This window comes from Panthera onca, chromosome F2 (genome assembly GCF_046562875.1).
Source record: "Panthera onca isolate mPanOnc1 chromosome F2, mPanOnc1 haplotype 2, whole genome shotgun sequence".
Taxonomy (NCBI): Eukaryota; Metazoa; Chordata; class Mammalia; order Carnivora; family Felidae; genus Panthera; species Panthera onca.
In genome coordinates, this window is record NC_138356.1 from 79649470 (window position 1) to 79672580 (window position 23111).

General features: G+C 61.6%; 1 protein-coding gene and 1 long non-coding RNA gene across 7 annotated transcripts in view; one reads left to right on the plus strand and one right to left on the minus strand.

The window, feature by feature from the left end:
• Positions 1-4147: 4147 nt before the first annotated feature.
• Positions 4148-23111, minus strand: part of TRAPPC9 (trafficking protein particle complex subunit 9) — a 570835-nt gene continuing 551871 nt past the window's right edge. For all 6 annotated transcript variants that reach the window (XM_060611403.3, XM_060611405.3, XM_060611407.3 and 3 more), the window contains 2 exons: positions 5309-5529; positions 4148-4770 (listed from right to left, as the gene is read on the minus strand). In XM_060611403.3, the coding sequence (XP_060467386.1) occupies positions 4603-4770; positions 5309-5529 (389 nt within the window). In that variant the 3' untranslated portion in view covers positions 4148-4602. The remainder of the gene's footprint in view (positions 4771-5308; positions 5530-23111) is intronic.
• Positions 14210-18990, plus strand: LOC132664575 (uncharacterized). Its single transcript, XR_013553372.2, has 3 exons — positions 14210-14608; positions 17452-17657; positions 17855-18990. It is a non-coding gene; the product is annotated as an uncharacterized LOC132664575 (long non-coding RNA).

Below are 23111 nucleotides of genomic sequence, written 5' to 3' on the forward strand. Positions count from 1 at the left end.
CAGGCAGAGAGAACAGTCGAGCCCGCAAGGCACAGCAGGTTTGCTGATGGAGAAGAAAAGGCCACCGTGGCTGGGGCACACTGTGTGCCCTGTGGGAGGGGTACAGGACGTGAGGTGGAGAAGCAGGCAGTGGCCAATACCCCCATCCCCCAGGTCCAACAGGACCCAGCCACAAACCCCACACCCCCCACTGGCCCAAACCCCTCTTCTTTCCCTCCTGTCTCCCGGCCTGGCCTCTCTCCTGGGCTCCTGCCCGTTGGGCTCCTGCCTTTTTGCCTCCTGGGTGTCTCCGCCCTCGTCAGGCCCCCGTCTGACCCCAAACAAAACCCGACCCCCTCCCCCGTGTCCCCACAAGGTCACCACCTCTTCGTGGGGCCTGCCCCAGTCGAGCACAGACTCTGTCAGTCCTCGGTGGCTGAGAGGAGTGGAGGGGCCCCTCCGTGTTCCAGGGGCTCACGAACCTGCTGTCCTGCCTCCAGGTCTTTGCTCTGCCCTCCTGCACTCCTAGAAATCCCTTCTTCCTCCCCCACCCCACACCACCTCCTCCAGGAAGCCTTCCCAGACCCTCCTGCCCACAGGCCCAGCCAGCCGGCCCTTTGGTCTCCCAGGTGCCGCTGCTGCAAGCGGGTTCCATATCCTCAGTCCTGCTGCTGGGCCCTGTACACCTGCCCACCGGCCCACCTGTGGGCGGCGCTGAGTTCCTGGCTGCCTGGGACAGGTGCCCGTCTACCTGCTCACAGCATGGCATTCAGTTTAATCCAGTTAAGCCCCACAGTGTCCTGGGCTCCTTCCTCAGGCTGGGGCAGAGTAAAACCAGGTCTTCCCATGTCCCTCTTCACTGTTTGCCCGGCCCTGGGCAAGTGGCCCCCTGAGCTCAGCAATCCTCGCCAGGGAACTGCTTCGGTTTCCTTCTGAAGGCGTCTCCGGACTCGAGCCAAGGATGAACAGCCAGCCTCACATGGTCCCCACCCATTGGGGTGATGCATCTGAAACAGGTGCACAGGATGGACGCCACGAGTGGACCCCCTGCCGGGAGTCCCAGGCTGCCCGGGGACACAAGGCACATTCCCAGACCCTGGCCCAAGGGCCAACTGGCCATTCAGAGAGCACCTACTGTGTGCAGGGCAGCGGAATAAGCCCTTGTCTTGGATCCCCTCACCTGAGCCTCACGGACAAGACGCCTCAGGCGAGGAGCCCAGGAAGCATCTCAGCCGGGACTTGACCCGGGACGAGGCCTCCTGCAGTGGGCTTGTCCATCTGACCTCCGTGGACGGAGCATCTCGGATGGGGAGCCACGGACGGATGGTCACACGGCCCGGGAAGGCGTTTTCTCGTGCCCGAGCAAAGGGCTTTGGCCGTCTGCTGCCAGCAATCCTGCTCCGAGGCCCCAGCCCCTGCCCCGGTGGCCACCTGGGCCTGTGTTCCATACGGAGCCGTGAGCCTCGGGCAGCCAATGACGTGTAGCACTACCTCCCGCCACCCACGGCATGCCCTCCCCGACTGCCCCGCAGGAGGCCACGGACGGCAGCCCGGACACGGGGTCCCTGGGGCCAGATGCTGCAGGGGGACCCTGTGCCTGGGGAGGAGGCTTGGGCCTGGAGTTTCGGGTCCCTGGGAAGCTCCCCGGCCCCCAGGCCAGCTGATGTAACCCCCCCGTCCCGGCCAGGAGACGGGGCAGCCGGTTCCCTCCCTGGCTTAGCCAGCGAAACGGCCTTCTCACAGCGCCTTCTGATGCCAAGTGCGTGGTTCCCACCCCAGCCAGTTCCCCGCTCCGGCCCTGGCTGGGTGTCCTGCAGGTCAACTTAGCTCTGACGTGAACTACCGGGAGCTAGGTCAAGGGCTCAGTCCCATAAAATGACCGCCACTGCACACACTCTTTGCAAGTCCTGGCCGCCTGTACTTCTGACCAGCCAGCTACCAACTGGGGTTCCCATGACCCCCTCCTCAGGTCCCAGGGCAGCTCACAGAACCCAGGAAGATGCTGCTTATGTTTACCGGCTTATTATAGGGGATATTACAAAGGGTACAGATGAATGGCCAAATCAAGAGGTGCACAGGGGAGGTCTGGAAGGGTCCGGGGCTGTCCCGTGAAGCTGGGGTGACCCCCTCCAGCATGTGGATGTGTTCACCAAACAGGAAGCTCTCTGGAGCCTAGAGTTCAGGGAGTTTTGCAGAGGCTTCGTCTCACGGGAACAACGGGTCCTTAACTCAAGCTCCAGCCCCTCTCTGCCACCACCCACCTGATGGAGGGGGTGGGCCCGAAAGTTCCAAGCTTTTAGTCATTCTGGGTCTTTCTGGTGACCACCTCTCATTAGAACAAAAACACGCCTATCACCCAGGGAACCCAAGGGACGTAGGAGGCCTGTGTCAGGAAGTGGGGGCAGCGGCGGGATATCATTGCTATGCCACACCCAGCCCGTCTCAGAAAATGGCCTTGGGCAAGCCCCCACTCCCTATCCCTGCCTCCAAGATTCCGGGGAACTTCCAGTGCCCCGGGGACAACGGGGAAGCATTGGCTGCCGATCTGGCAGCGACCGGCAGGCGGGCAGCAGGAACCGACTCCGGGGGATGGAGTATACGCGCAGGCTGGGGGGCCCCGAGGCAGGCGCTCTCTTGCTGCTATGTTCCATCACTTGCCCTTTCCCTTCCCTTTGACCCTCACTCTCCACGGGGCTGGGGGTGGGGGTGGGGGCTCCTCCTAGACATGCTGCTTGGGCTGATTCCTGTCTCAGGGCTTGCTGCGGGGACTCAGACACGGACCCTCCCTGGGTCGGCCTCTGCCGAAAAGCTGAGGCTTCCTCCTGCCTGGGAGACTGGAGGCGGGGGGTAGGGGTGGGGCTGCTCAGAGCAGAGCTCAGTGACAGACGTGTCCTGTGAGGGTGGACGCTGAGGAGCCGGGTGCGGGCCACCGCGGTCCCCACGGAAGCTTCGTGTGATCTCAGTCAGGTGCCCCTCCCCTGGGCGGCACGGGCCTGCAGGGCAAGGCTGGGCTCTGGCCCCACTCACCCTCGTGGGAGCCGCTGAGCAGCCTGACCTCAGGGCCTGGGCCTGGACGCACATCCTCGGAGTGAAGTGTGGGGGAAGGCGGCCCCTCCTGGCGGTCTCCTGGGCGCCGAGGGCTGCAGCAGCAGGGAGGACCCCTGTGGGGTTCTCATCCCACTCGGCCATCTCCTGCCATGTGTTCCAGGCACGTGGAGACTCAGTTCCCCGCCTTCCCCCCGCCCCGTGAGGGGGATGGTGCCCCTGGGCCCAGGGTAGTTGGGGAACGCACAGCAGGGCCACATGTCCCAGCCATGCTTGGCACAGGGGGGCATTGACTGGATGACCTCTTATGAGGTTGGGGCTGTAAAGTTCTCCCCACTCCGAACCCGCAGCTTTGATCGGGACCAGGGGGCTCTAGACCCCTTCAAAGAGCACCCACCTCTCAAGTCATAGGGTCCCCCTGGGTCAACGCACCCAGGCCTTCCTCCTGGACGGGTGACGGGTGACCGTCCTTCCTCCTCTGTCCCTGAGGGTGAGTCAGTGCCATACCCGCTGTCTGGGTGGCCTCGTGGAAATGGGGTGGCCCCAGAGTCCCGCCCAGAGAGCGATGTGTGGCAGACAAAAAGCAATGCTGGTGGGGCAGAAGTGGGGCGCTGGGGCCCGCCAGGCAGGGAGGGCTGCAGGTGGCAGGGGGTGGGTGGCCCCGAGGGAGCGAGGAAGAGGGGAGTCCTAAGGGGAGAGCCGCCCTCACCAGCCAAGGGCTGCTGTGGCCTCAGCAGGGCTTGTCCCCTGGGGCCAGGGACGCCCAGACCAACCTATGCCCGCTGTCACTCCCGAACGTCCTCCGAGGGAGAGGAAGGGGAGAAAGGAGAGGATGTGGTGTGGATCCCATGAGAGAAAGTGGGAGGCCGAGACGGCCAGAGCTGTGGAGAGGGGCCCGAGTCAGTGCTGTGACAGGGGCCGGGGACCCAGGCCCAAGGAGCGCATGCACAGGGCAGGGCTGGGGTCGCAGAGACAGACAGACACAGACCCGACCGCGTGGGCCACCAGCCATGTGTGACATGGGGATTTCTGTTCCGTGTCCCTACCGGAGTTGGGGGCTGACAGCTGGGTGGCCCTGACCACACTGGACGAGCAGATGCGTGGATACAGGCGGAGCAGCAGAGAAGCAAGGCGGCCTTTTATTGGAGAACTTGTCACAGACACACAGACACGCAGGCCCGGCCGGGGAATGGCCCCGGGCCCCCCGACGTCGGCCTGCTGGGGGCAGACTCCCTCCAAGCCGTCTCTCCTGCTGGGGCTGCCTCAGGGGGGATCCCTGCCTCACGTGTGCCACCTTTTTCTCCTGGCTGGGCTGCGATCCCCAGGTCCGGGGAGCAGGTGCAGGGACCCCGGGGCCCGGGCCGGGTGGGTGCTGCGCTCTGGGGTTTGGTTAATGCCAGGCTCCAGCGGAGGGTCCTGCTGGCCAGTCCAGGAAGGGGTGAGGCTGCCGTGTCTGGGGCGCAGGAGAGAGGGGAGGAAGAGTAGGGGCCGAGACTGGGGCCGGGTGGAGGGAAGGCGGGGGCCAGGCCGGGCCAGCTGTGCCCACAGGAACAGGGACCCCGAGGGGGCGGGAGGGGCTCAGGCCTGTGCGTCCAGGGCCCGCACGTGCACGCTGGGCAGGCAGAACCAGGATGGCGGCAGCTCCTTGCTCGCACTGTCCTGGTGGAAGCGGATGTGGAGGAAGAAGTCACCCGTGTACAGGAAGAGCAGGGCTCCGAGGCAGGCCGACTGGCCTGAGGGCTGCACCTGTGGGGAAGAGGGAGCGATGTCAGCCCAGAGTAGCACAACCCCCAATGCCACCAGGAGACCCTTGAACCTGCCTGGAAGTGGGGGCAATGGGGTGGGGGGGAGGACCCCCCCAAGGGCTTTCCTGCTGTGCTCCCCCAAGCAGGTGGCTGTCCCTCTCTGAGCTTCTGGCTTTGGAAGGAGCATGGCACTTCCCTCCCTGGACCATCCAGGGGTGCCGGCAGGGTGGGGAGTGGCTGGGGTGAGGTGTCATTTCAGTGGCGTGAGGGCTGCTCTCAGTGGACTTCCCCACTTCTCCTGGGCTGCGGGCTGCCGCGAAGCGGGGGGCGCTGACTGAGAGGGGCAGGGGCCGGGGATGACGGCAGTAAGGCCCCAGGTCTCTCCATCCTGGTTCACGGCCAGGACTCAGTACACGGAGAAGTGAGCTACGTGAGGCCCACGGTGAGTCAGGGAAGACCCCGTCCCCACCAGGGGAAGGCAGGGGGCACCGGGACAGTGGCCGTGGGGGCCGCTCTGGGGCTCACAGACCGCCACGCACCGCATCAAGGTAGAAAGTGCTGGAGCCCACGAAGGAGACGGCGTCATGCAGGTCGTAGTTGTGCACGCCATTCTGGTGGTCCTGGAAGGGGGCCACGGTGAGGGCGAAGGGCCCCACGCTGCGCGGGCTCTGGTTGGTCAGCCGCACCTCCAGACGCACAGGGTCGCCCACCCGGCAGGCTGCAGCCTCACAGTCACATGGCTGTCCGTCCACCAGCACATCTGCAAGGGTCACAGGACACGAGAATGTCAAGGGCACCGCCCAGCTGGCCTTGCTAGCCAGCCAGCCATCCAACCATCCATCCGTCCGTCCGTCCGTCCATCCATCCATCCTTCCATCCACCCACCCACCCACCCCCTCACTTGTTCCCCCACGAACACAGCCAGCCCCTCCGTGTAGGCTGACTGCTGGGACGCAGACATGTGGCCCGGTCCTTGCCATCCTGATGTGCAGGCTGGAGGAGACAGGTGTGGGCACCAGATCTGTAACCCAGAGGGTGTGTGCCACGCTGGAGGGGCCCCGGGTCATTTAGGGGTCTCCCAGACGCTCCTGCCTGAAAGGGCTGAACCGTGATGGCAGCCCATGGGGGCTCCTGCAGGTGAGAGAGACTCAGAACCGCAGGGCAAGACTGTGGCAGGGGTGGCGCACGGTGTTTGTAAGATGAACAGCCAGTAGGCACCTGGGTGGGCCTCTGCCACACGCACTGTTGATTCACACGCAGAAGGGCCTGCCCAGCTTCCCCCAGACACCCCAGAGGTGACAGGACGCCAGCTGGGGAAAGGTCTGGAACCCAAGGAGCAGAGCAGGGATTGGGGGGCAGAGGTGCGGGGGAGAGGGGGGTGGGGGCCGGTGGACTGGAAAGTGCCGTGCTGGGAACCCCAGCCCCCTGGAGCCCCCAGCACATCCCAGTGGGATGATGGGAGGGACGGTCTGGGGGACCTGCCTGGAGGCAGGGGTCGGGGGCACAGGCTGGGATCTGAGCAGGAGACGTTCTCAGGACAGGCAGATAAGGGGAGAGCAGACCCCGAGGAGAACCCCCGTGAAGATGAGGCAGAGACTGGGGGCTGCAGCACGAGAAGCTGCAAGACGCAGGAAGGAGCCTTCCCCGGGGCCTCCGGAGCGGAGCACAGCCCCGCGGCACCGTGACGTCGGCCTTCCGGCCTCCAGACCCTGCTGCGTGGAGCCCACAGGTGGTAACGTCTCACGGCAGCCCTAGACGCCGACGCGGCGGGTCAGGAGGTCATGGGGGTCAGGGAGGGGGTCCTAAGGGTCCATTGGGACCTTGCATCACCCGGTACCGGTGCGGCTGCCAGCCCGCCTCACCGACCTCTCCCTGTCACGTCCACGGGCCCACGGAGGAGTGACGTGACCGCGACCCGCGGGTGTGCACGTCCTCACGCGTGAGGACTGCTTGCAGCCACAGAAGCACTCCCGCCCACCCCGCCGTGTAACGATTCCTCACGTGCTCATGAGCGTGACCCCGTCATCGCCACTTCCCATGGCGGGGGCCGGCTGGGGTCACCAGGTGGCCGTGGCGAAGACCCTCCTGCCCGGCAGCCGGGGGGGCCCAGGCATCCACACGAGGCTGATTCCTCACTCGGGGTCCTGGAGGCGCAGTCTTGGGGGAAGGTCAGGGTGGCCTGCCCTGGAGTGGAGGGGGGGAGATCCTCCCTCCAGGGCGAGTGCGGTCCTCAGGGAGCGTGTGCATCCGTGCAGCTGACCCTGCGTGGCCAAGCCAGGGCTCGGAGCGCGTGAGCGTGTGTGTGTGTGTGTGTGTGCGCAAGAGCGTGCAAGTTATGGGTGCAAGTGTGTAAGTATTGCGTGGGGGGAGCATGCATGTGTGTGTGAGTGTGCGTGGGAGTGCAAGTGCGCATGCGAGTGACGGTGTGGGTGTGTGTATGAGTGTGCCTGAGTGGGAGTATGTGTGTGAGAGTGTGGGTGTGGGTGTGGTGAGTGTGCGTGAGGGGCAGCGTGCGTGTGAGTGTGGACAGAGAGGGGGCACGCCCGGACGGGCTCCGTGGGCAGCTGGGTGGGGGGAGGGAGCTGCGGGTCCAGAACCCCCCACGTTTCCCACCAAGTCCGTTCTTCCAGCAAAGCCTTCTGAGATGAAGTGCCCCCCACATCCTTTGTTTCTTGAGAATCACAAGCTTTTACGACACGTTACGGAAAACTTGGGAAGTTCATAGAAACAGAACTCATTTTCTGATAACCCCCCATAATCCCAGCCCTTCCCCCAGCCACACTCAGCGTCACGGTGCCGATTTCCACGTGTCTTCAGTACCGTGGCCCGGTAGCTGCTCTCTGGGACCACGGAACATAAGCGTGTTCCACACGTTGACGTTTCCGTGAGCACATTTTCAAAGCCTGCAGGGGATTCCGTTAAAGCAATAAACTAATCTACCCACCCAGCCCCATGCAGGCCGTGTCCACTTTTTCGGTATATAAATATCCCCGATGTACACACTTTTATACTGAGCTCTGTCTGGATTCCTGCCTCACGTTCCTGGGATACAGTGTCACGAGTGGACACGAGTGAAAATGTCTCTGAGAGTGTGGGTGTGGGGCGCCAGTGGAGACTGACCTCCAGGAAGCCCCAGGGCCCGCCCCTTGCCCACCCCACGTCCCCAGGAGGAGAACCCACTCCCTGCCGCCTGCCCCAGATCACTGGATAACATGCACTCGCTCTAATGTTCGCCACCGACCCACAAGTCCCACTAGCACCTGCAGCAAAGGTGACAGGAGCAGAGAAATGCGCAAGTCCCAGCCTTCAGAAAGTTCTCAGTCCAGACAGGCAGGCCATGAGCTGGGCCACGCTGAGCCACACAGCCAGGTGTGCAACGGCGGGGGGGGGGGGGCGGGGGGGCTGCTACACGGCCCGGAGGACAGGCTGTCACCAAGTGCAGGCACAGGCCAGCCCGGTAACCCTAACGTCTGCTCAACACTGAACTGGACGTGACCCGGCACCACCTAAACCTCTTGAATCAAATGGGGAAAATGGAGGGAGCAGGTGTCAGGGCGCCTCGGTTGGTGGTTCCATTAAGGGAAAGACACGATTATGTGCAAATCAGTGAAGGGTGGCTGGCTCATTACAGCTCTGCTCTTTTTTTCCTTGCAGAGAATTGTGTGGGTCGCGGGCTTGCTAGGGCAGCTGAGGACTGGCCTCTGGCTCATCTGCAGAGCGGCCCCCAGCCCGCCTGTGGGTGCTGTTAACCCTTCCCTGGCCTCCAGCTCTGTCTGCCTTCCGCCCCCCACCCCGGCAGGGGAGAGGGGAGACAAGGCTCCGCACGCAGCTACTGGTGGTGACCTTCCCTCAGCACTCTCCAGAAGGAGCAGGGACTTGTGGCCAGGCCAGGGCAGCAGGGGTTGGGGACGGGCCCCTGGCTAAGCAGCAGGCTGGGCTGGGGTGTCAACTTTGCCTTGACCCTTCATCCTGGGAGAGGCCTCTGCCCACCTGAGTGTCCTTCACCTCATCTGCAAAGCTGGGATGCTGATCCTGCCTCAGAGGCCTGGGGTAGGGCTGAAGACCAGAGAGAGAACAGAGGACCCAGCCAGGCCTTCCCTGCCCTGGTCTGAGGTGAGCAGTCCCCGCTGGGCCCCCAGATCTTTGGCTCTTACTCATAAATGTGACTGCTGGGCCCCTGGGAAACAGGCTGTGGCCCTCCAGAGGGGCAGGACCCACCTGTCTTGCCACCTGCTGGGTCTTCCCTCACAGGATGACAACTGTCCCTGTCATCCTGGCCTGAGGGCTGTGTCCTCCCTCACAGGGTGACAACTGTCCCCACCATCCTGGCCTGAGTGCTGGGAGTCCTGCACCCAGAAAACCCCTGGTACCAGGCAAACTGGGAGCGCAGGGCATGCCCCCCCAGACCTGGCACCCATAATGACTGCCAGGGTCAAATTAGGGAACTTCTGTGCTCAGAAAGCAGCTGTTTCCTTCCTTTCTGCAGTCCAGCATCTCAGATCTGGGCACCAAACCTTCCCAGGTCACTGGGAGGACACAGCGGGGCAGAGCAGAGGGCTGTAGTTCCCTGAGAGAGGGACAGGCTTCCTGAATCGAGAAGGGTGGTGAGGCCGGTCTCCCCTGGGACTCGGGGGTCGGGGGGTCGGGGGCTGTTTCAGAAACCTGCTGAAGATAAGCCCAAAGATGCTGGGGACATGGAGGATGCTGGCTGTGCTCAGGTGGGGTCTGTAACCCCACTGGCACTGCTTCCCCAGCACACGCCGGGCTCTGGCTCTGAACCGGGCCAGCCGTGTCCCGTCCTGGGAGGAAGGCCCTTCTGGGCACAGCGGGTAGAGGCGGCCGGGACCAGAGGAGAAGACTGAGCTTTCTGCCAGTGGTTCACGGGACTCACCGGGAAGGGGATGGGGTTGGATAACTAAATACTTCTCAAAGGCGAGCTGTTCTGGAGTCATTTCTAACATGCCGGGGAGGGGACGAAGACCACCCAGTCACCGTGGGCCTGTGGCACATGCTGGGCTCAGCTCCAGCTTCTCGTTTCGAGTCCTGTCTGCAGAGGCCCCTGTGAAGGCCTCCCCGCCAGGTCAGCCCGCTGCCCTCACACTGGGAAGGTGGGTGCAATGTCTACCCGTTCACGGCAAGACTGGGACCTTGAGAGCCTGGGACCACGGCAAGACTGCGACAAGGAGCTCCCGCTCTGTGTGCACAGCGGACCGGCCAGCCGGCCCCCTGCAGGTGGGCGGGGACACCAGCGTGTGTGATGTGTCCCACGCAGGCGGCACGTCCCCCACGACCACCATGGTGCCTTTCTATGGCGTGTGGGGTGGGCTCATCTGGGGTCGGCGTGAGTGGGGCCTAATTTCCCCCCTTGACCTCCAGGGCCACCTGCCCCGCTTCCCCCCACACTGGTGGGGACACACCCCACGTCCCTCTGCAGGCGGGGTGGGGTGATCCTGCCGTCCGCGTCTGCACCCGCCACTGCCTGCCTTCTCTGATCCTCGGCTTCTGCTCTTTCAGCTGGGAGAGCAGAACGCGTTTCGGGGGCTTTTGTGAGAATCGGGTGTGTGTGAGCGGAGCTGGGGGTGCACGGTGGCCTCAGGGCTGGTCTGACTGGTGCTGTTACCACCGTGACTGGCACCCACGCTGGGGGTACAGGTCGGGCCCGTGGGGCTGTCACACCACTGCAGACTCCCCAGCACCCTTCTTCACCCAGAGGACTGGGTGGCGCTGGGGAGCGGGGCCTTGGCAGTGAGGGGCTAGGAGCCAGCGACAGAAGGGACAGACGCGCAGCCTGTGAGGTCACATGGCCGGGACCCAGAACGTCCCAGCCTCAGGGAAGCGGAGCCCCGGGAGGGGCCAGCCCACGAGGCGCCCACCTGCCTACCCCCCGTGCCAGCGACAGGTGCCCGGCAGCTGTGCACGGGGCACCCCCACCTGGGAGCGGAGAGTAGGACAGACAGGTCTCTGGCTTTGGAGGGTCCCACCTTCCAGAACCCTGAGTCTGCTTTGCTGCCACAGGGATGGTGTGGAGACAGAATAACGCCCCTCTAAAGACATCATAATCCCTGGGACCTGCGGAATATGTTCCCTCGCGTGACAAAGGCACTTTGTGGCTATGATGAGGTTAGGGATCCTGAGACGGGGAGATGATCCTGGAGTATCGGGTGGGCCTGATGTCATCACAGGGGCCCCGCCTTGCACCTGATGGTCACACGGAGGCCACACCACCTCGGCACCCACACCCAGCCCATTGGCACGACCGCTGGTCAGTGGCCACCACTCCCTTCTCCACCCTAGCCCTGGCCAGCTTCCTGGCAGGCCTCCCTATGTCCACACTTTCTGTTCTACCCTTTTCCACACAACAGTCAAAGGGATGGTGTAAAAATGCCATTCGATCTTGTCACCCCCTTGGTTGACCCTTGGCTGGCCTGTGGCTTCTCTTTATACTCAGAATGAAAGGGAGGTTCGATCAGACCATGGCTACTGACCCTGGCTTCCCAGGCCCTGCGTGGCTCCAGCCAGGGTTCCCCCACTTCCTACTCTAACCACACGACCTCCTTCCTGCCCCTCCAGCACGCCCGGCACGCACCTGCCCTGGGCTTCTGCACCTGCTACCCTTGCCACCTTGGCCCTGTCCTCAGGCCATTTCGGACCACTCAGTGAAAAGTCTTCCTATCCTTTTTCCTCTTCATGACCCCTCCGTCACCCTCGACATCTTATCTCTTGTTTACCCGTTTGTTTAATATTAACTGTATTCCTTCTTCCCTGGACACTCCGGGAGAACTGGCACCTGCTGTGTCCCCAGAACCAGGCCAGGCGGGCACTCGCTGTTTGCTATCTGCAGGGTGACTGAGAGGCTGGATGAAGGAGTGCATGTGTGCGCTTTGGGGCTGGCCACGCCCTGCCCCCTTGAGGCCCCCAGTCACTTGTCCGTAACTTGTGACTCAGGGAGACTGGGCCACGTCCCTGAAGTGCCCTGTGGGGAGGACGTTCAGATCAACCTGCCACTTCCTGGCTCCGGGTCCCTGACTCGTCCACCAACCTTTCGTGGAGGACATTATTCATGCAGGAGAATCTCATGTTGTAAGAAATCTCCTGGGAGCAGATTAGTCTCTTCCCTCAAAGCATTAAATCGGGTCCACCTTCTCCCTCCGCCCCCGGCCCTGCTTCTCCTTCACTTTTAATACCAGCCAGAGTCACGGACTTAATTTTGTCTGGCCCAGAATTCTTCCCGAAACCGCTGCCACGTTTATGCTACAGCACGTCCCCGGGCTCTGGCAGAAGCACAGGCTATAAATAGAAGCAGGGATGAGGGAAGGGCCCCGGGGGGCCCACTCTGGAGAGGCGCGAGGAGGAAGAAGCCGCCGGTGCTAGCCTGCTCTTTGGCCGAGGGCAGCCACCGTTGGGTGGGGGTTGAGGTGCGGAGCGAGCCACGAGATGGGGGAGAGGTGAGCACCCCGGGTGGGGGTAGGAATCTGGTGTTGCCCCCACCTGCTGGTGTCTTACTCGGGGCCAAGCCCTCGACTGGCAACCTCCTGTCCCTACTGGAGGGCACACAGAGCGGTGTGACTATTGCTAAGGGACCCTGAGGTGCAGGAAGCTGATGCAGCTGCCAGGGCCTGGGCCCAACAGCCTGGCCTCTGGAGAGCCTGCTGTGGGCCAGTGAGGTCAGCAGGGGCTGCTCCCAAGTCCCCAGGGGAGACCGCCCGGACGGGGAGCCCGTCATCCAGGTCTCGGAATCGGCATGAGAGACCGGGGTCCCGCTTCTGGGACAGGTCTCTGCCCTCCAGCATCAGTTTCCTATCTCTCCCCAGGAGGGGCCGGAGCAGCTCTGCTTGGCCACGAAGGCTCCCGGGAGGCAGACACGGGGCTAGTTTAGGTCCCTGCCTGGGTTCCTGTCAAATGCTGACTCTGCTGAGCTCTGCTCCAGTTCGCAAGCGGTGCCAGGAAGGAGCAACCTGTTCCTGGTGCCTTGGAGATGCGGAGGTACGGTCCTGGGGATGCACCAATCTACTGCGTGCATTTCACCCCAGAAGTTTCCATGATCCGAAGAAGCCCAGAGAAGGTGGAAAGCGCAGTGGAAGGGGCTTGTCCCGACTCGGCCCCTGCAGCCAGGCCTCCGGTACGCCTGGCACTGGCTTCCCTGTTCTTGTTGGTTCCTCGAGCACCCGCTGTATCCTAGCTCGGGCTCAAAGGCTCCATGGTGTTGTCTCATTCAGTGCCCAGAACAACCCGCCGGGCACCCTTGCTGGTGCAGACAGTCTCGGGAGCTGGCCCTGCTGCGTGGTGGGCCGGGCCGAGCTCCCCCTGCACCCCTGCACTCCAGAGCTTTACTGAAATATACTTCACAGACCCCACGGCTCTTCCATTTACAGGGAACAATTCAATGTTGTTAGTACATTTCCAGAGCTGTGGAGTCATCACCACGGACGATTTGAGGATGTTCTCATCGCTCCAAGAAGAACCTCCATTCCCTTAGCCTCACCCCCCCTCCCCATTCCCCCGGCCCTGAATGACCACCGACCGACTTCCTGGCTCTTCTGGACTTCACCAGGAGGAGAATCACGCATATGCGGTCTCTGTCTGCCTGGTTTCACTCAGCATCCTGCCGTCAAGGGTCATCCTTCCTACCATAGGACAGGGCTCCCGTGTGGACATACCACACGTTGTTCGTCCTTCTGTCCGTCCGTCACCAACATTTGGGTTGTGTCCACTTACGTCTGTCAGGAGCAGTGGTACCGTGGACTCCCGTGGGCACGGTCTGCACGGATGCGTGTCTTTGTCACCCCAGGGCACATACCTCGGAGTCGAGTCGCCGGGTCACATGGGGACTATATTTAACCCGAGGAGCCAGCAGGCTGCTTTCCGCAGCAGTGGGACTGTTTCACATTCCCACCTGCAGTGCACGGGGTTCCGGTTTCTGCATAGCCTCCCAATACCTGTTGTGGCCTTTCTGGTTCCAGCCGCCCTAGTGGGGATGAAGGAACATTTCCCGACGGTTTCCTGGGTATTTCTGGTTTGGCCACGTCTGGTCATGCCGCAGCGGCCCTTGCTGCCCCACGGGGTGGGTGGGTGTTCCGAAGGGCTCTTTTGTGAAGTCGTTGCTCACCCTGCATAGCTGTGAGAACCTTCTGGAATCCCAAGCCCTTAGCTCCCACTCCTCCCGGAGCCCAGGACCAGACCCTGGGACAAGCAGGGACCGAGAGTGTGGCTGCAGGCGAGGGGCAGGTTGGAAGCGGGGGTCACAGAATTGCAGGGGGGCCTCTGCGAGGAGAATGATCCCGAGGAGCGCAGGTCAGAGGTAGGCAGGCAGGCAGTCAGGCTCGGCTGCGAGGCCCACGGTTGTCTGTCCAGTCTGCTCTGTGCAGAGAGGCTGTGTGAGGGGTCACGGGCAGGGGCGTGCTCCTGGCCAATCAGGAGACACCTGCTAACCAGCTGTGAACAGCCCTGGGGGTTCCGACCCACAGTAGACTTTTCAAAAGAGAACTTCCTGGCCGTGCTGTGTCCTGAGTGTCTGGCTTTCTGGGTCTGGGGTGGCGCTGAGCATACAATGGCGATGTGCCCGCGTCCACAGTCTCACCCAGAGCGGGCAGCACAGAGGAGCAGGGAGGGCAGGAGAGGAAGCTGGGGCGGACCTCCTGAAATACCAGTCTGCCCCAAGATCATGTGCAAATCACCTTCAGGGGTAAAAAGGGTGGATCTCTTGCTCAACTGGCTTATGTGCCAACCGGCTCATTTCTCCTTTAGGACCAGGCTCCCACGGCCAGGTGAGCTCAAACTCCTAGCAAGGACACCCTCCCCGCCCTCCCCCCACAACTCGCCTCTCCCTGCCTTTGCTGACGGTAAGAGATGGGATGGCCAAGTAGACTTCAGGCACAAGTGTCTAATTTGGGATAAAGAAAAATTCAAGGACGTAAGAACAAAGCCAGAGACACCAATTAGGTGAAGACCCAAGAACAGCTGAGGTGTCTCAGGTTTTGGAAGTTAAAGCAGACGCAAAACTTAAACTTCACAGGACACACGTTTTTCTGGTCCACATAAATTTGGGGTGGGCCTAAATTTTACAGTCACATTTGATTCAGGTGAGGCGTGGCTCAGGCATTAATTGAGCAGCTTTGTCGCTCTTTAAATGAAGAGAAAGAACTTCAAGTGGACAGACAAGCGAACCCTGGGATGGCAGGAGAGGTAAGGTGAGGCCCCGGGTTGCACCCTCCTCCCTGGCAGCAGCTGGGCGGCTGTCCTGGGGCACATCTAGCAGGCAACTCTGCAGTTTCCAAGAACCCAGTAAAAAGTGGAGAATTTTCTCTAATGCCAATGTACTAGTCAACTGCCATATCTTTCCTCTTTACCAACAAGAGCCAAGTAACTGACCTTTTCTCTCTGGCTGTTAGGAAGCCCAGAGCCAATGGTGTACCAATCTAGACCACCATGTCGGCCCTCAGTGAGCCGTGTTGTAGTCATGTGTGCACACGTGCACACACACACACACCCTCTCCTACAGGTCTTGACCAATTATGCCAAATATGGTCCCTTTTAGTCAAGGAATTTTCGGTTTAATTTTGCTGCTTTCTTGTATATCGAGAGAGGGTTTAGAAGAGGTTAGAAGCATGGACACGCCCAGGAGTGGGGGGTGATGGTGTCTGGGACAAGGGTATTGTGCCCAGAAAGGCCGTGCACAGCCTGGGGAGGAGGTGACAGACCACACAGCCCCCTCGCTGTTCCCACGGCTCTGTGAGCCTCCAGCACTGGGGGAAGCGAGTCTTTCCGTCGGATGTGCTGCTCGGACGGAGCTGGCCGGAGATGGACAGTGGCCGGCAGGAGGAGGGCCGGCTTGTCTGCCCAGAACCACGGTGCTGTTTTTGGAGAGCTCAGCGCCCGGGGTTCCTGCGGGTCACGGGGCTGGAACACAGGCTCTCTCTGTCCCCATCGGCGACTGTCAGGGTGTGCGCCAGATGAGGCCGGAGCTTTGCTCTCAATCCACCAAATGGCATGCATTTTTACCAGTTATTGAGGTAGCTAATTAGTTCATAAACCAGAATGCCTCCTCCTCGGCATCCAGGGAGGGAGACTGTTCAAGGCCCACACGTGTAATTACCCTCAAGTGGAGAACAGCTCCTGAGGAGCCGTTTGGCTCTCTTGGGTAAATAATTTACTTTTACAACTTTTCATTAAAGATTAAAGGGAATTAAATTAAAATTAAGGCGGGTTGGACTGGCAGAGGAGGACCGTGCCACTCAGAATTCTCTCACCGAGAGGCTCTCCGGCCTCCTGAGCCCGGCCAGGGCGTCCAGTGCTGTGGGGGGCTCAGGGGGCGGAGTCCAGGGTAGGGGTGGGGGCGAGCTCTGGCAGGAAGGGAGCGCTGCCCCCAGCAGACAGGTCTCAGGCTGCATCCTGGCGCGGCCCGCGGCTGCCTGTGGACCGCGGCGACCCACCGCCTCGAACACAGGGAGAAACACGCATCCCCAACACCGCACACCGGTCTGGGGTCCCAGCCGCAGACACCCTCCACAGCCTGCAGGCCGGTGCCCTCAGGCCACACAGGTAGATGGCAGAGCTCAGATGCCAAGTGGAGGGCCAGGTGAGCCCCTTCAGAAGCTGCTTCCTCAGCTGAATGCGGGCACCACGCCCGCACCACCTGGCACATGCAGTGGAGGAGACACACGCGGGCGAGGGCGGAGCCTGCCCAACAGGCATGGGGGCCTGGGGCAGGGGACCCCGCAAGGCAGTGGCTCGGAGCACACTGACACGGCTACCTCAGTGGCAGAGGCTGTAAGTAAGGGCAGAGCCCCAACCCGGGTCCCCCAGGCACCAGAGCCGGTGCATACCCCTCGCCCGAGGGCTCCACGCTCACGGCGGTGCCTGCAGCTGTCTGTGCCCACCCTGCCGTCTGTGCCGGGCTCCTGTTTCCTCTCACTGGCACGCAACCTCCCAGCTCTGCATCTCAAAGCCCTGCTCATACGCCCCCTCCACCAGGGAGCCCTCCCTGCTCTTCCCTCAAGGAACATTTGCTTGAACTTGAGGAGGTTCTGGTGGCAGAGGCCGGCCGGGCATTCATCAAGCCATGCCCTTTCCTCCTGGGCACACAGCAGCGAGTGTGAACACGGGACTGAGTCCTGCTCAGGGGACAGCTGGGGAAATGACACCCCCCAAACCTGGCCCACAAACACATCCGTCCCACAATCCCCATCTCCACAGAGAGGACTAGAAGTGGAGAGAGGGGCCACAGAAGGGGCAGAACTGGGGTCCCCCACTGAGCTCCAGAAAGGCCTCCCCAGAACAGCATGAACCCTAAACACAGTAAGGTTGGTGTGAGGTCCCCGAAAGCTGCGGCTGTCACAACACCGAGCCGTGACACCCACAGGCCTCCAGCGCTCGCGTGCCCAAGCTCCCGGCACTCGGGAGCATGGCTCGGACGCCTCGCTGGGTGCACTGCAGCCGGGTCCCCGCTCCTTCCCAGGGGACAGGGAACACACCGGCCGAGGGAGAGGAGCCTCCAGTGAGCCCGCCCCCTTCAACCGCCTGGATTTGGACACGCTGAGACAACCGGAGATCAAAGGGGAGAAAACCACGGAGGACGTGCCTGCTGGCTGGTAGCATTAGGCAAAGACGTCTTTCTGAGAAGAGCAGAGAGTGTGAAATGACTCCCCGGTCCCCGAGCAATGTCTGTGCCTTGTCACTCTCTCAGGTTTCATCTTTTCTCGGGCCTTTCTACACAGAGCTGGCCCCGCCACCCGGGGAGGCCTGGCACAGCTCCGCCCTCCCGCACCCAGCCCTGCTCTCACCGCACGACGCCATCCCAGCCTCGGACCCCCTCGCCTGCGGGGCCAGCTCACACACGGGGCACCAGTGGCGGCAGGGCGATCAGGGGCAACCGCAGGGTCTCCTCTCCTGGTGAGCGAGCACGAGGTGGGCGAAGGCGGTGTGGGAAGCGGTCACACACAGGCAGTCTGTTGCCCTGCCCGGGCGCCTGGCCTCCCCGGCAAGCGTCCCTGCCGCCGCCTTGGTGGCCGTACTTGGCCCTCTGCATCGGCTGGGGGGATGGCTCCTCCAACGGGCTCCTGAGGCCTGGGCACCCCCCCCTTCCCCAGGGCCCAGCAGGGCCAGCTCACACGGGGCCTCCACCAGGATCTGCAGGCCTGCCACCGGCCAGGCCCCAAAGCCAGGACTCCGGCCTCCTCGGCTGCCCAGCAGAAGACAGAGGGTTTTCCGGAGAGAAGACATCGAGTGACGTGGGCCGTAGGAATGAATGATGCCGACTGCTCCCGCAGAGTAGTCCAGACCAAGGTGAAGGCGGTCTGCTTCTCCCTCCCTGTGGTCGCTCTCCCCCAGCACCCTGAGACCACCTCCACATGTCAACCCCCCACAGCCATATGCAGTGCCCCTCAGAGCCTCCCCTCGCTGACTCCTACTGGCCTCTTCAAAACTCAGCTCAAGCAGCACCTCCTCCTGGAAGACTTCCTACATACTGCACCCAGCCCCACGCCAGCTCCTTGCCATACCACGAACTGCCCCTACTCAAGAGTTTTCTGTTGACAGACTGCCTTCGGGCGGAGACTAGCTGCTCAAGGGTAGGGGCTCAGGGTTCGTTCACTGAACTGAAGAATGAACTCAGCCAATCTACCGCTTGTTGTGTGACCTTAGGTAAATCACTTAACCTCTCTGAGCTTCCCTGTCTGCTTCCTTATCTTGCTACATGAGAGGAACGGGCTGGATGATTTCAAAACGGGCTATTACTTTATGATTCTCATGCTTGGGCTCAGCCCCTCCAAGTACACGTCCAGACCCCTCTTTCTACTGGGCCAGGGTGGGACATCTGCTCCCACAGTATACCAGACACTGCCAGGGGCCTCCCCCCACTCCCACACACAGCCCAGGGCCTGACATCTGGCGGGTCAATGTTCATCATGTCGGACAGACTCTTCGAGTGGCAACAGCCCAAGCTTGCCGCAGAACCACAGCGTCCCGGAGCACACACAGTCAGTCGGGAACGACTTGGGCCACCAAAGAACCTTCCGAGCGGCCGGAGAGGCCAAACCACAGGGGCAGCTGGACAAACAGGGTGCTGGTGAGCCTGCTGCCCTGTGCTTAACTGGGAACAGGGTCAGGGCTGCTCCCGGCCGTGAGGATGGGTGCCCCAGGGAGTCCATCACTGCCTTTGGTTCACAAGGACACGGTCAGGGGGCAGGGCCCCTCGCCTTCTGCCTTCCCCGGGGCGAGAGCCGGCAGTGCAGGAATGCGTAGGGGGTGGCAGGCCCGGGGAGCTCACGGAGTAGGGGGAGACTGAGCCCTGCATAGACCCAGGGCAGGGCAAGGAGCCCACCAGCCCACAGCCCACCCCAGGACGGTACAGGGGGACGTTAGGGCAGAGACGCCTGAGGGTTAGGCGCCCCAGGTGTCCCAGGGTGGCACGTGGGATGCCTGCTGGACCTGAAGACCCTCGTCGAGAGCGATCCCCCTGACTGAGGCCCCAGGAGCAATGCTCCCAGCCTGAGCTTCTCTGACTAGGGCTGAACATCCCAGAGGCCCCAGAGGGCAGCATGTGCATGAGATCCCAGCTCTCCCGGGTGGAGGCATATGCCCTGCAAACGCGTGTGTATTTACCGCATCCCCGAGGCAGGTCTCCCTGGGGCCCTGGCCAGCTCCCATCTGCTGGTCCTCCGTGGCCCCTCGGCCCCAGCCACCCCGGCACAGAGACACATGTCCTCAGGCCGCTGCCCCTCTGTGTTGGCTGGGTCCTCTTGGGTGTGCAGAGGAGGAGTCTGGGGCCAGGCAGCACCCCTGCACGTACAACCCCTGGGGCTGAGCTGGGCATAGGCTGAGGGGGCGTCCAGGCAGACAGAGTCGGAGAAGGGCCTTGGCAGGCCCCACAGCAGGCCTCTGGGCCTCTGCTCTCAGGACAGACCTCTTGACTGTCTCCACCGACGGGTGGCTTCTCTGAATGCACGTTCTAGGCCTGGGAGGGCGGGATCTGGGAGTCCTGGGATCTCCCCATGGCCTGAGGGATGTGTCCTGAGGGGCCACTCTGATGGCAGCTGTCCACCAGGTCAGGCAGTGCGCTCTTGGGGGGCGCCGTCCTGATGGCGTGAGTGGCTGCTGCGGGTCACAGCTGTCACTGTGCCGCCTCGGGGGGGCACTGATCCCATAGCAAGTGTGGATGATCCCGCCAGGGCAACCTGGCTTCCCACCCGGAGCCTTCCGCACAGCTATCCCTGGAGGAAGGGCTCCCTGGTCCTGCGCCCACACAGACGACACACAGCAGCCGCAGGTTCGCAGAGAATGCTCAGCGGGAAGGACACGCCCAGAGGGCCCTGCCTGGAGCTGCTGTGGACGAGGACTGACAAGCCTCAGTCTCCTCATCTGTAGGATGGGACGAGACCGCCCACCCGGCAGGGATGCGGGACGACAAAGGGCTGTAGAGAGCAGGGTGCTCTCTGCGTGCAGGCCTACGCAAGCATGCTGTGCCACTCGCAGCGTGGGGGTGCTGGAGCTCTGAACGTCCTCCCAACTGCAGCCTGGGCGACCCCGGCTGTCCCCGCCTATCCCTGCTGTGTCCCCATACACTGGGAGCCCCAGAGGCAGGGGCTGAGGGTCACCCATCTCCTGACCAGCGAGTGCCTGTGAATGAAGGGATGTGTGAGGGGAGGGACGACGGCGCCTTCCTGTGGCCGCCGTTGGCCTCCCCACTCCCAAAGTCCCCCTGCAGTGGCCACCACTACAGCCCCACTGTACGTTAACTCCCACTCTCTCAAGGCTCCCTGTGCACCTGGCACTGTTCTCAGTCCACTGGACGGATGATCCCATCAAGCCTCACAAGGGCGATAGGACAAAGGAGTCTTACTGTCCCCATTTTACAGATGAGGCGCACAGAGGTCAGGTCACCTGCCAGCGCTGAGATTCAATCTGCAGAGCTCACACTGCTTCCTTCTGCGTGACTTCATCTGTTCCCTGCGGCAGCGGCAGCCAGTGACACAGGCAAGAAAGCCTGCCCCGTGGACCCACAGGCACCGAGTGTGACCCAGCACAGGAGCCAAGAGCCCTCGCCCCTGCACCAGGCAGCTCAGGCAGGGCTCCGCTTGGAGGCTTGCAAAGGCCAAGCAAGAGGGAGGAGGCCTTTTCAAGGGCAGCGCCGGGGCCGGTCAGCGGGGCTGCAAAGGCCGTCCTGAGGAATAACTGGCCTGCTTCCTGCTGAGCCGACCAATATGCCATTGAGTCCAGCCTGGGGTGCCTGGGTGGCTCAGTCGGTTGTTGAGCATCCGACTTTGGCTCAGGTCATGATCTCGCGGTTTGTGAGTTCGAGCCCCGCGTCGGGCTCTGTGCTGACAGCTCGGAGCCTGGAGCCTGCTTCGGATTCTGGGTCTCCCTTTTTCTCTCTCTGCCCCTCCCCGCTCATGTTCTGTCTCTCTCTCTCTCTCAAAAATAAACACTTAAAAAAAAAAAGATTTTGAAATGAGTCCAGCCCATCCCAGCAAAAGGTTATGGGTAGCCCACCGGGTCGGCCCACCTGGCCATGTGTCTGAAACTTCTGGCCCAATTCTGTCAGCTATCAGTCTGAAAATCACAAAGGACTTCTCAGCTCTGAAATGACCAGCAGCCAGAACTGAACAGAACACATCTTTGTGGGGATCAAGAGGCCAGGGATGCTCAGGGGTCAAGATTATAGCTCCTGGAACTGACCACAACTTGGCTCTCAGACAAAACCGGCCCTTCCAGAAACCAAGTCACCCATAAGCAACCTTGCTCTAAGTATCAGGGCCGTCCTCTGGCCCTTACTCATGTCTCTGTCTCTGTGTGCTGCCCACCTGCTCCCAACACCAGCATGTACCCATTGGCAACAGGGTCAGGCTCCTCTGTTTCACCTACTGAAACTGTCGACCATGGCTTTGTTGTGCCCCCGGCTAAGGTGACCCCCACAGCTCCTTTTAATCTGCCTAAGCTATTGGGGTCCCTGTGCCCACAGGATCTGGATACTTCATCTCTGTCTTCATAAACTCAACCAACACTAGACTACATGTCCCATCTATCCACCCACTCACTCGCCCATCCCATCCATACACTCACCCACTCATCCATCCACCACTCACCCATCTACCACCATCTGTCCACCTATCTATCCATCTACCCACCATGCATCTGTCCATCTAACACCATCCACCTATCCATCCATTTAGCCACCATCCATCCATCCTCCCTCCCTCTGTCATTCACTTTCCATCATATTTCTTGATTGCATTTTCCCCCTTTACTAATTTGCTCTGTTCATCCTTCAGGGTGGGATAACCCCAGTGCCTGCTAAACTCTCATTCCCCCTTTAGGGCCTAAATTCACTACTGTCTCCAACACAAGCCTTTCTTATTCCTTCCAGATTTTCCTATGTTTTCCTGGGGCCTTGACTGTGCCTTTACTCAACTTCCTGAGTCAAATAGGCCACACTGAGTCTCCCCTCTGCCATTTATTAGTTGTTTGCCCTTTGGAGAGCTACTCATTTTAGGAGTTCCAGAATCCTACTTGCAATACAGACTGAAGGCAGGTGGGGACTGAGGGAAAGTGCCTGCCCTCTGCACACCACTGGATGGATCATGTCAACCCCCTTCCCTCTCACAGCATCACAGCTGGCTTATACGATGGCTCACTTACCTGTTGGTCTGTTTCCTCAGCTGGAACACAACCATATTGTCTGTACCTCCCAACCCCATTTCTTGGCACTTAGTAGGCATTCAATAAACATTTGCTGCATTGAACTGACTGCATTATGCCAAGTATGGACCTGTGAGCTGAGAACCACAGGGACAGAGAGACACTCTGGAGCAGTCCTGGTTCATCTGGCTTGGGGGACCCGAGCAGGCAGCAATCACTCAGTGGCACAGCCAAGGTTGCCCTGGGTCTCTGGGCCTCGGTTTCCTTCTGTAAGATGTGGCAGTTACCTGCAGCCTGCAGAGCCCTTCCCCTGCCTGGTCTCAGCCACCTAATCAGCAGCAAATGTCACCACAGACGCACTGACGGCATAAACCCTAGACGACTACATCTACCCCCTCAGAGACAGGAGCGCTGCCCCCAGGAGCATGGTCTGTGGGGGCCACTGACGGTCCCCATCCCAGGCACCACTCCAGAGTGAGGCCTTAGTCCCCCAGGGGCTGGCAGTGCTACCTGTAAACAGCCTGGACTTAGGAGCACTGCCCCACCCAAGGTCACATCTCCTTCTCCAGGCTGCCTAAATCCAGGGACTGCTGGAACGGGGTGATGAGGCCCGACCCTTAGTCCCTGGGGGCCATCCCCGCTCTAGAGCTCTCGTGGGCCAGCACCTCAGCCCAGCTCCTCCCTGCCTCGCACAGGGCACAGTGAGCCAGT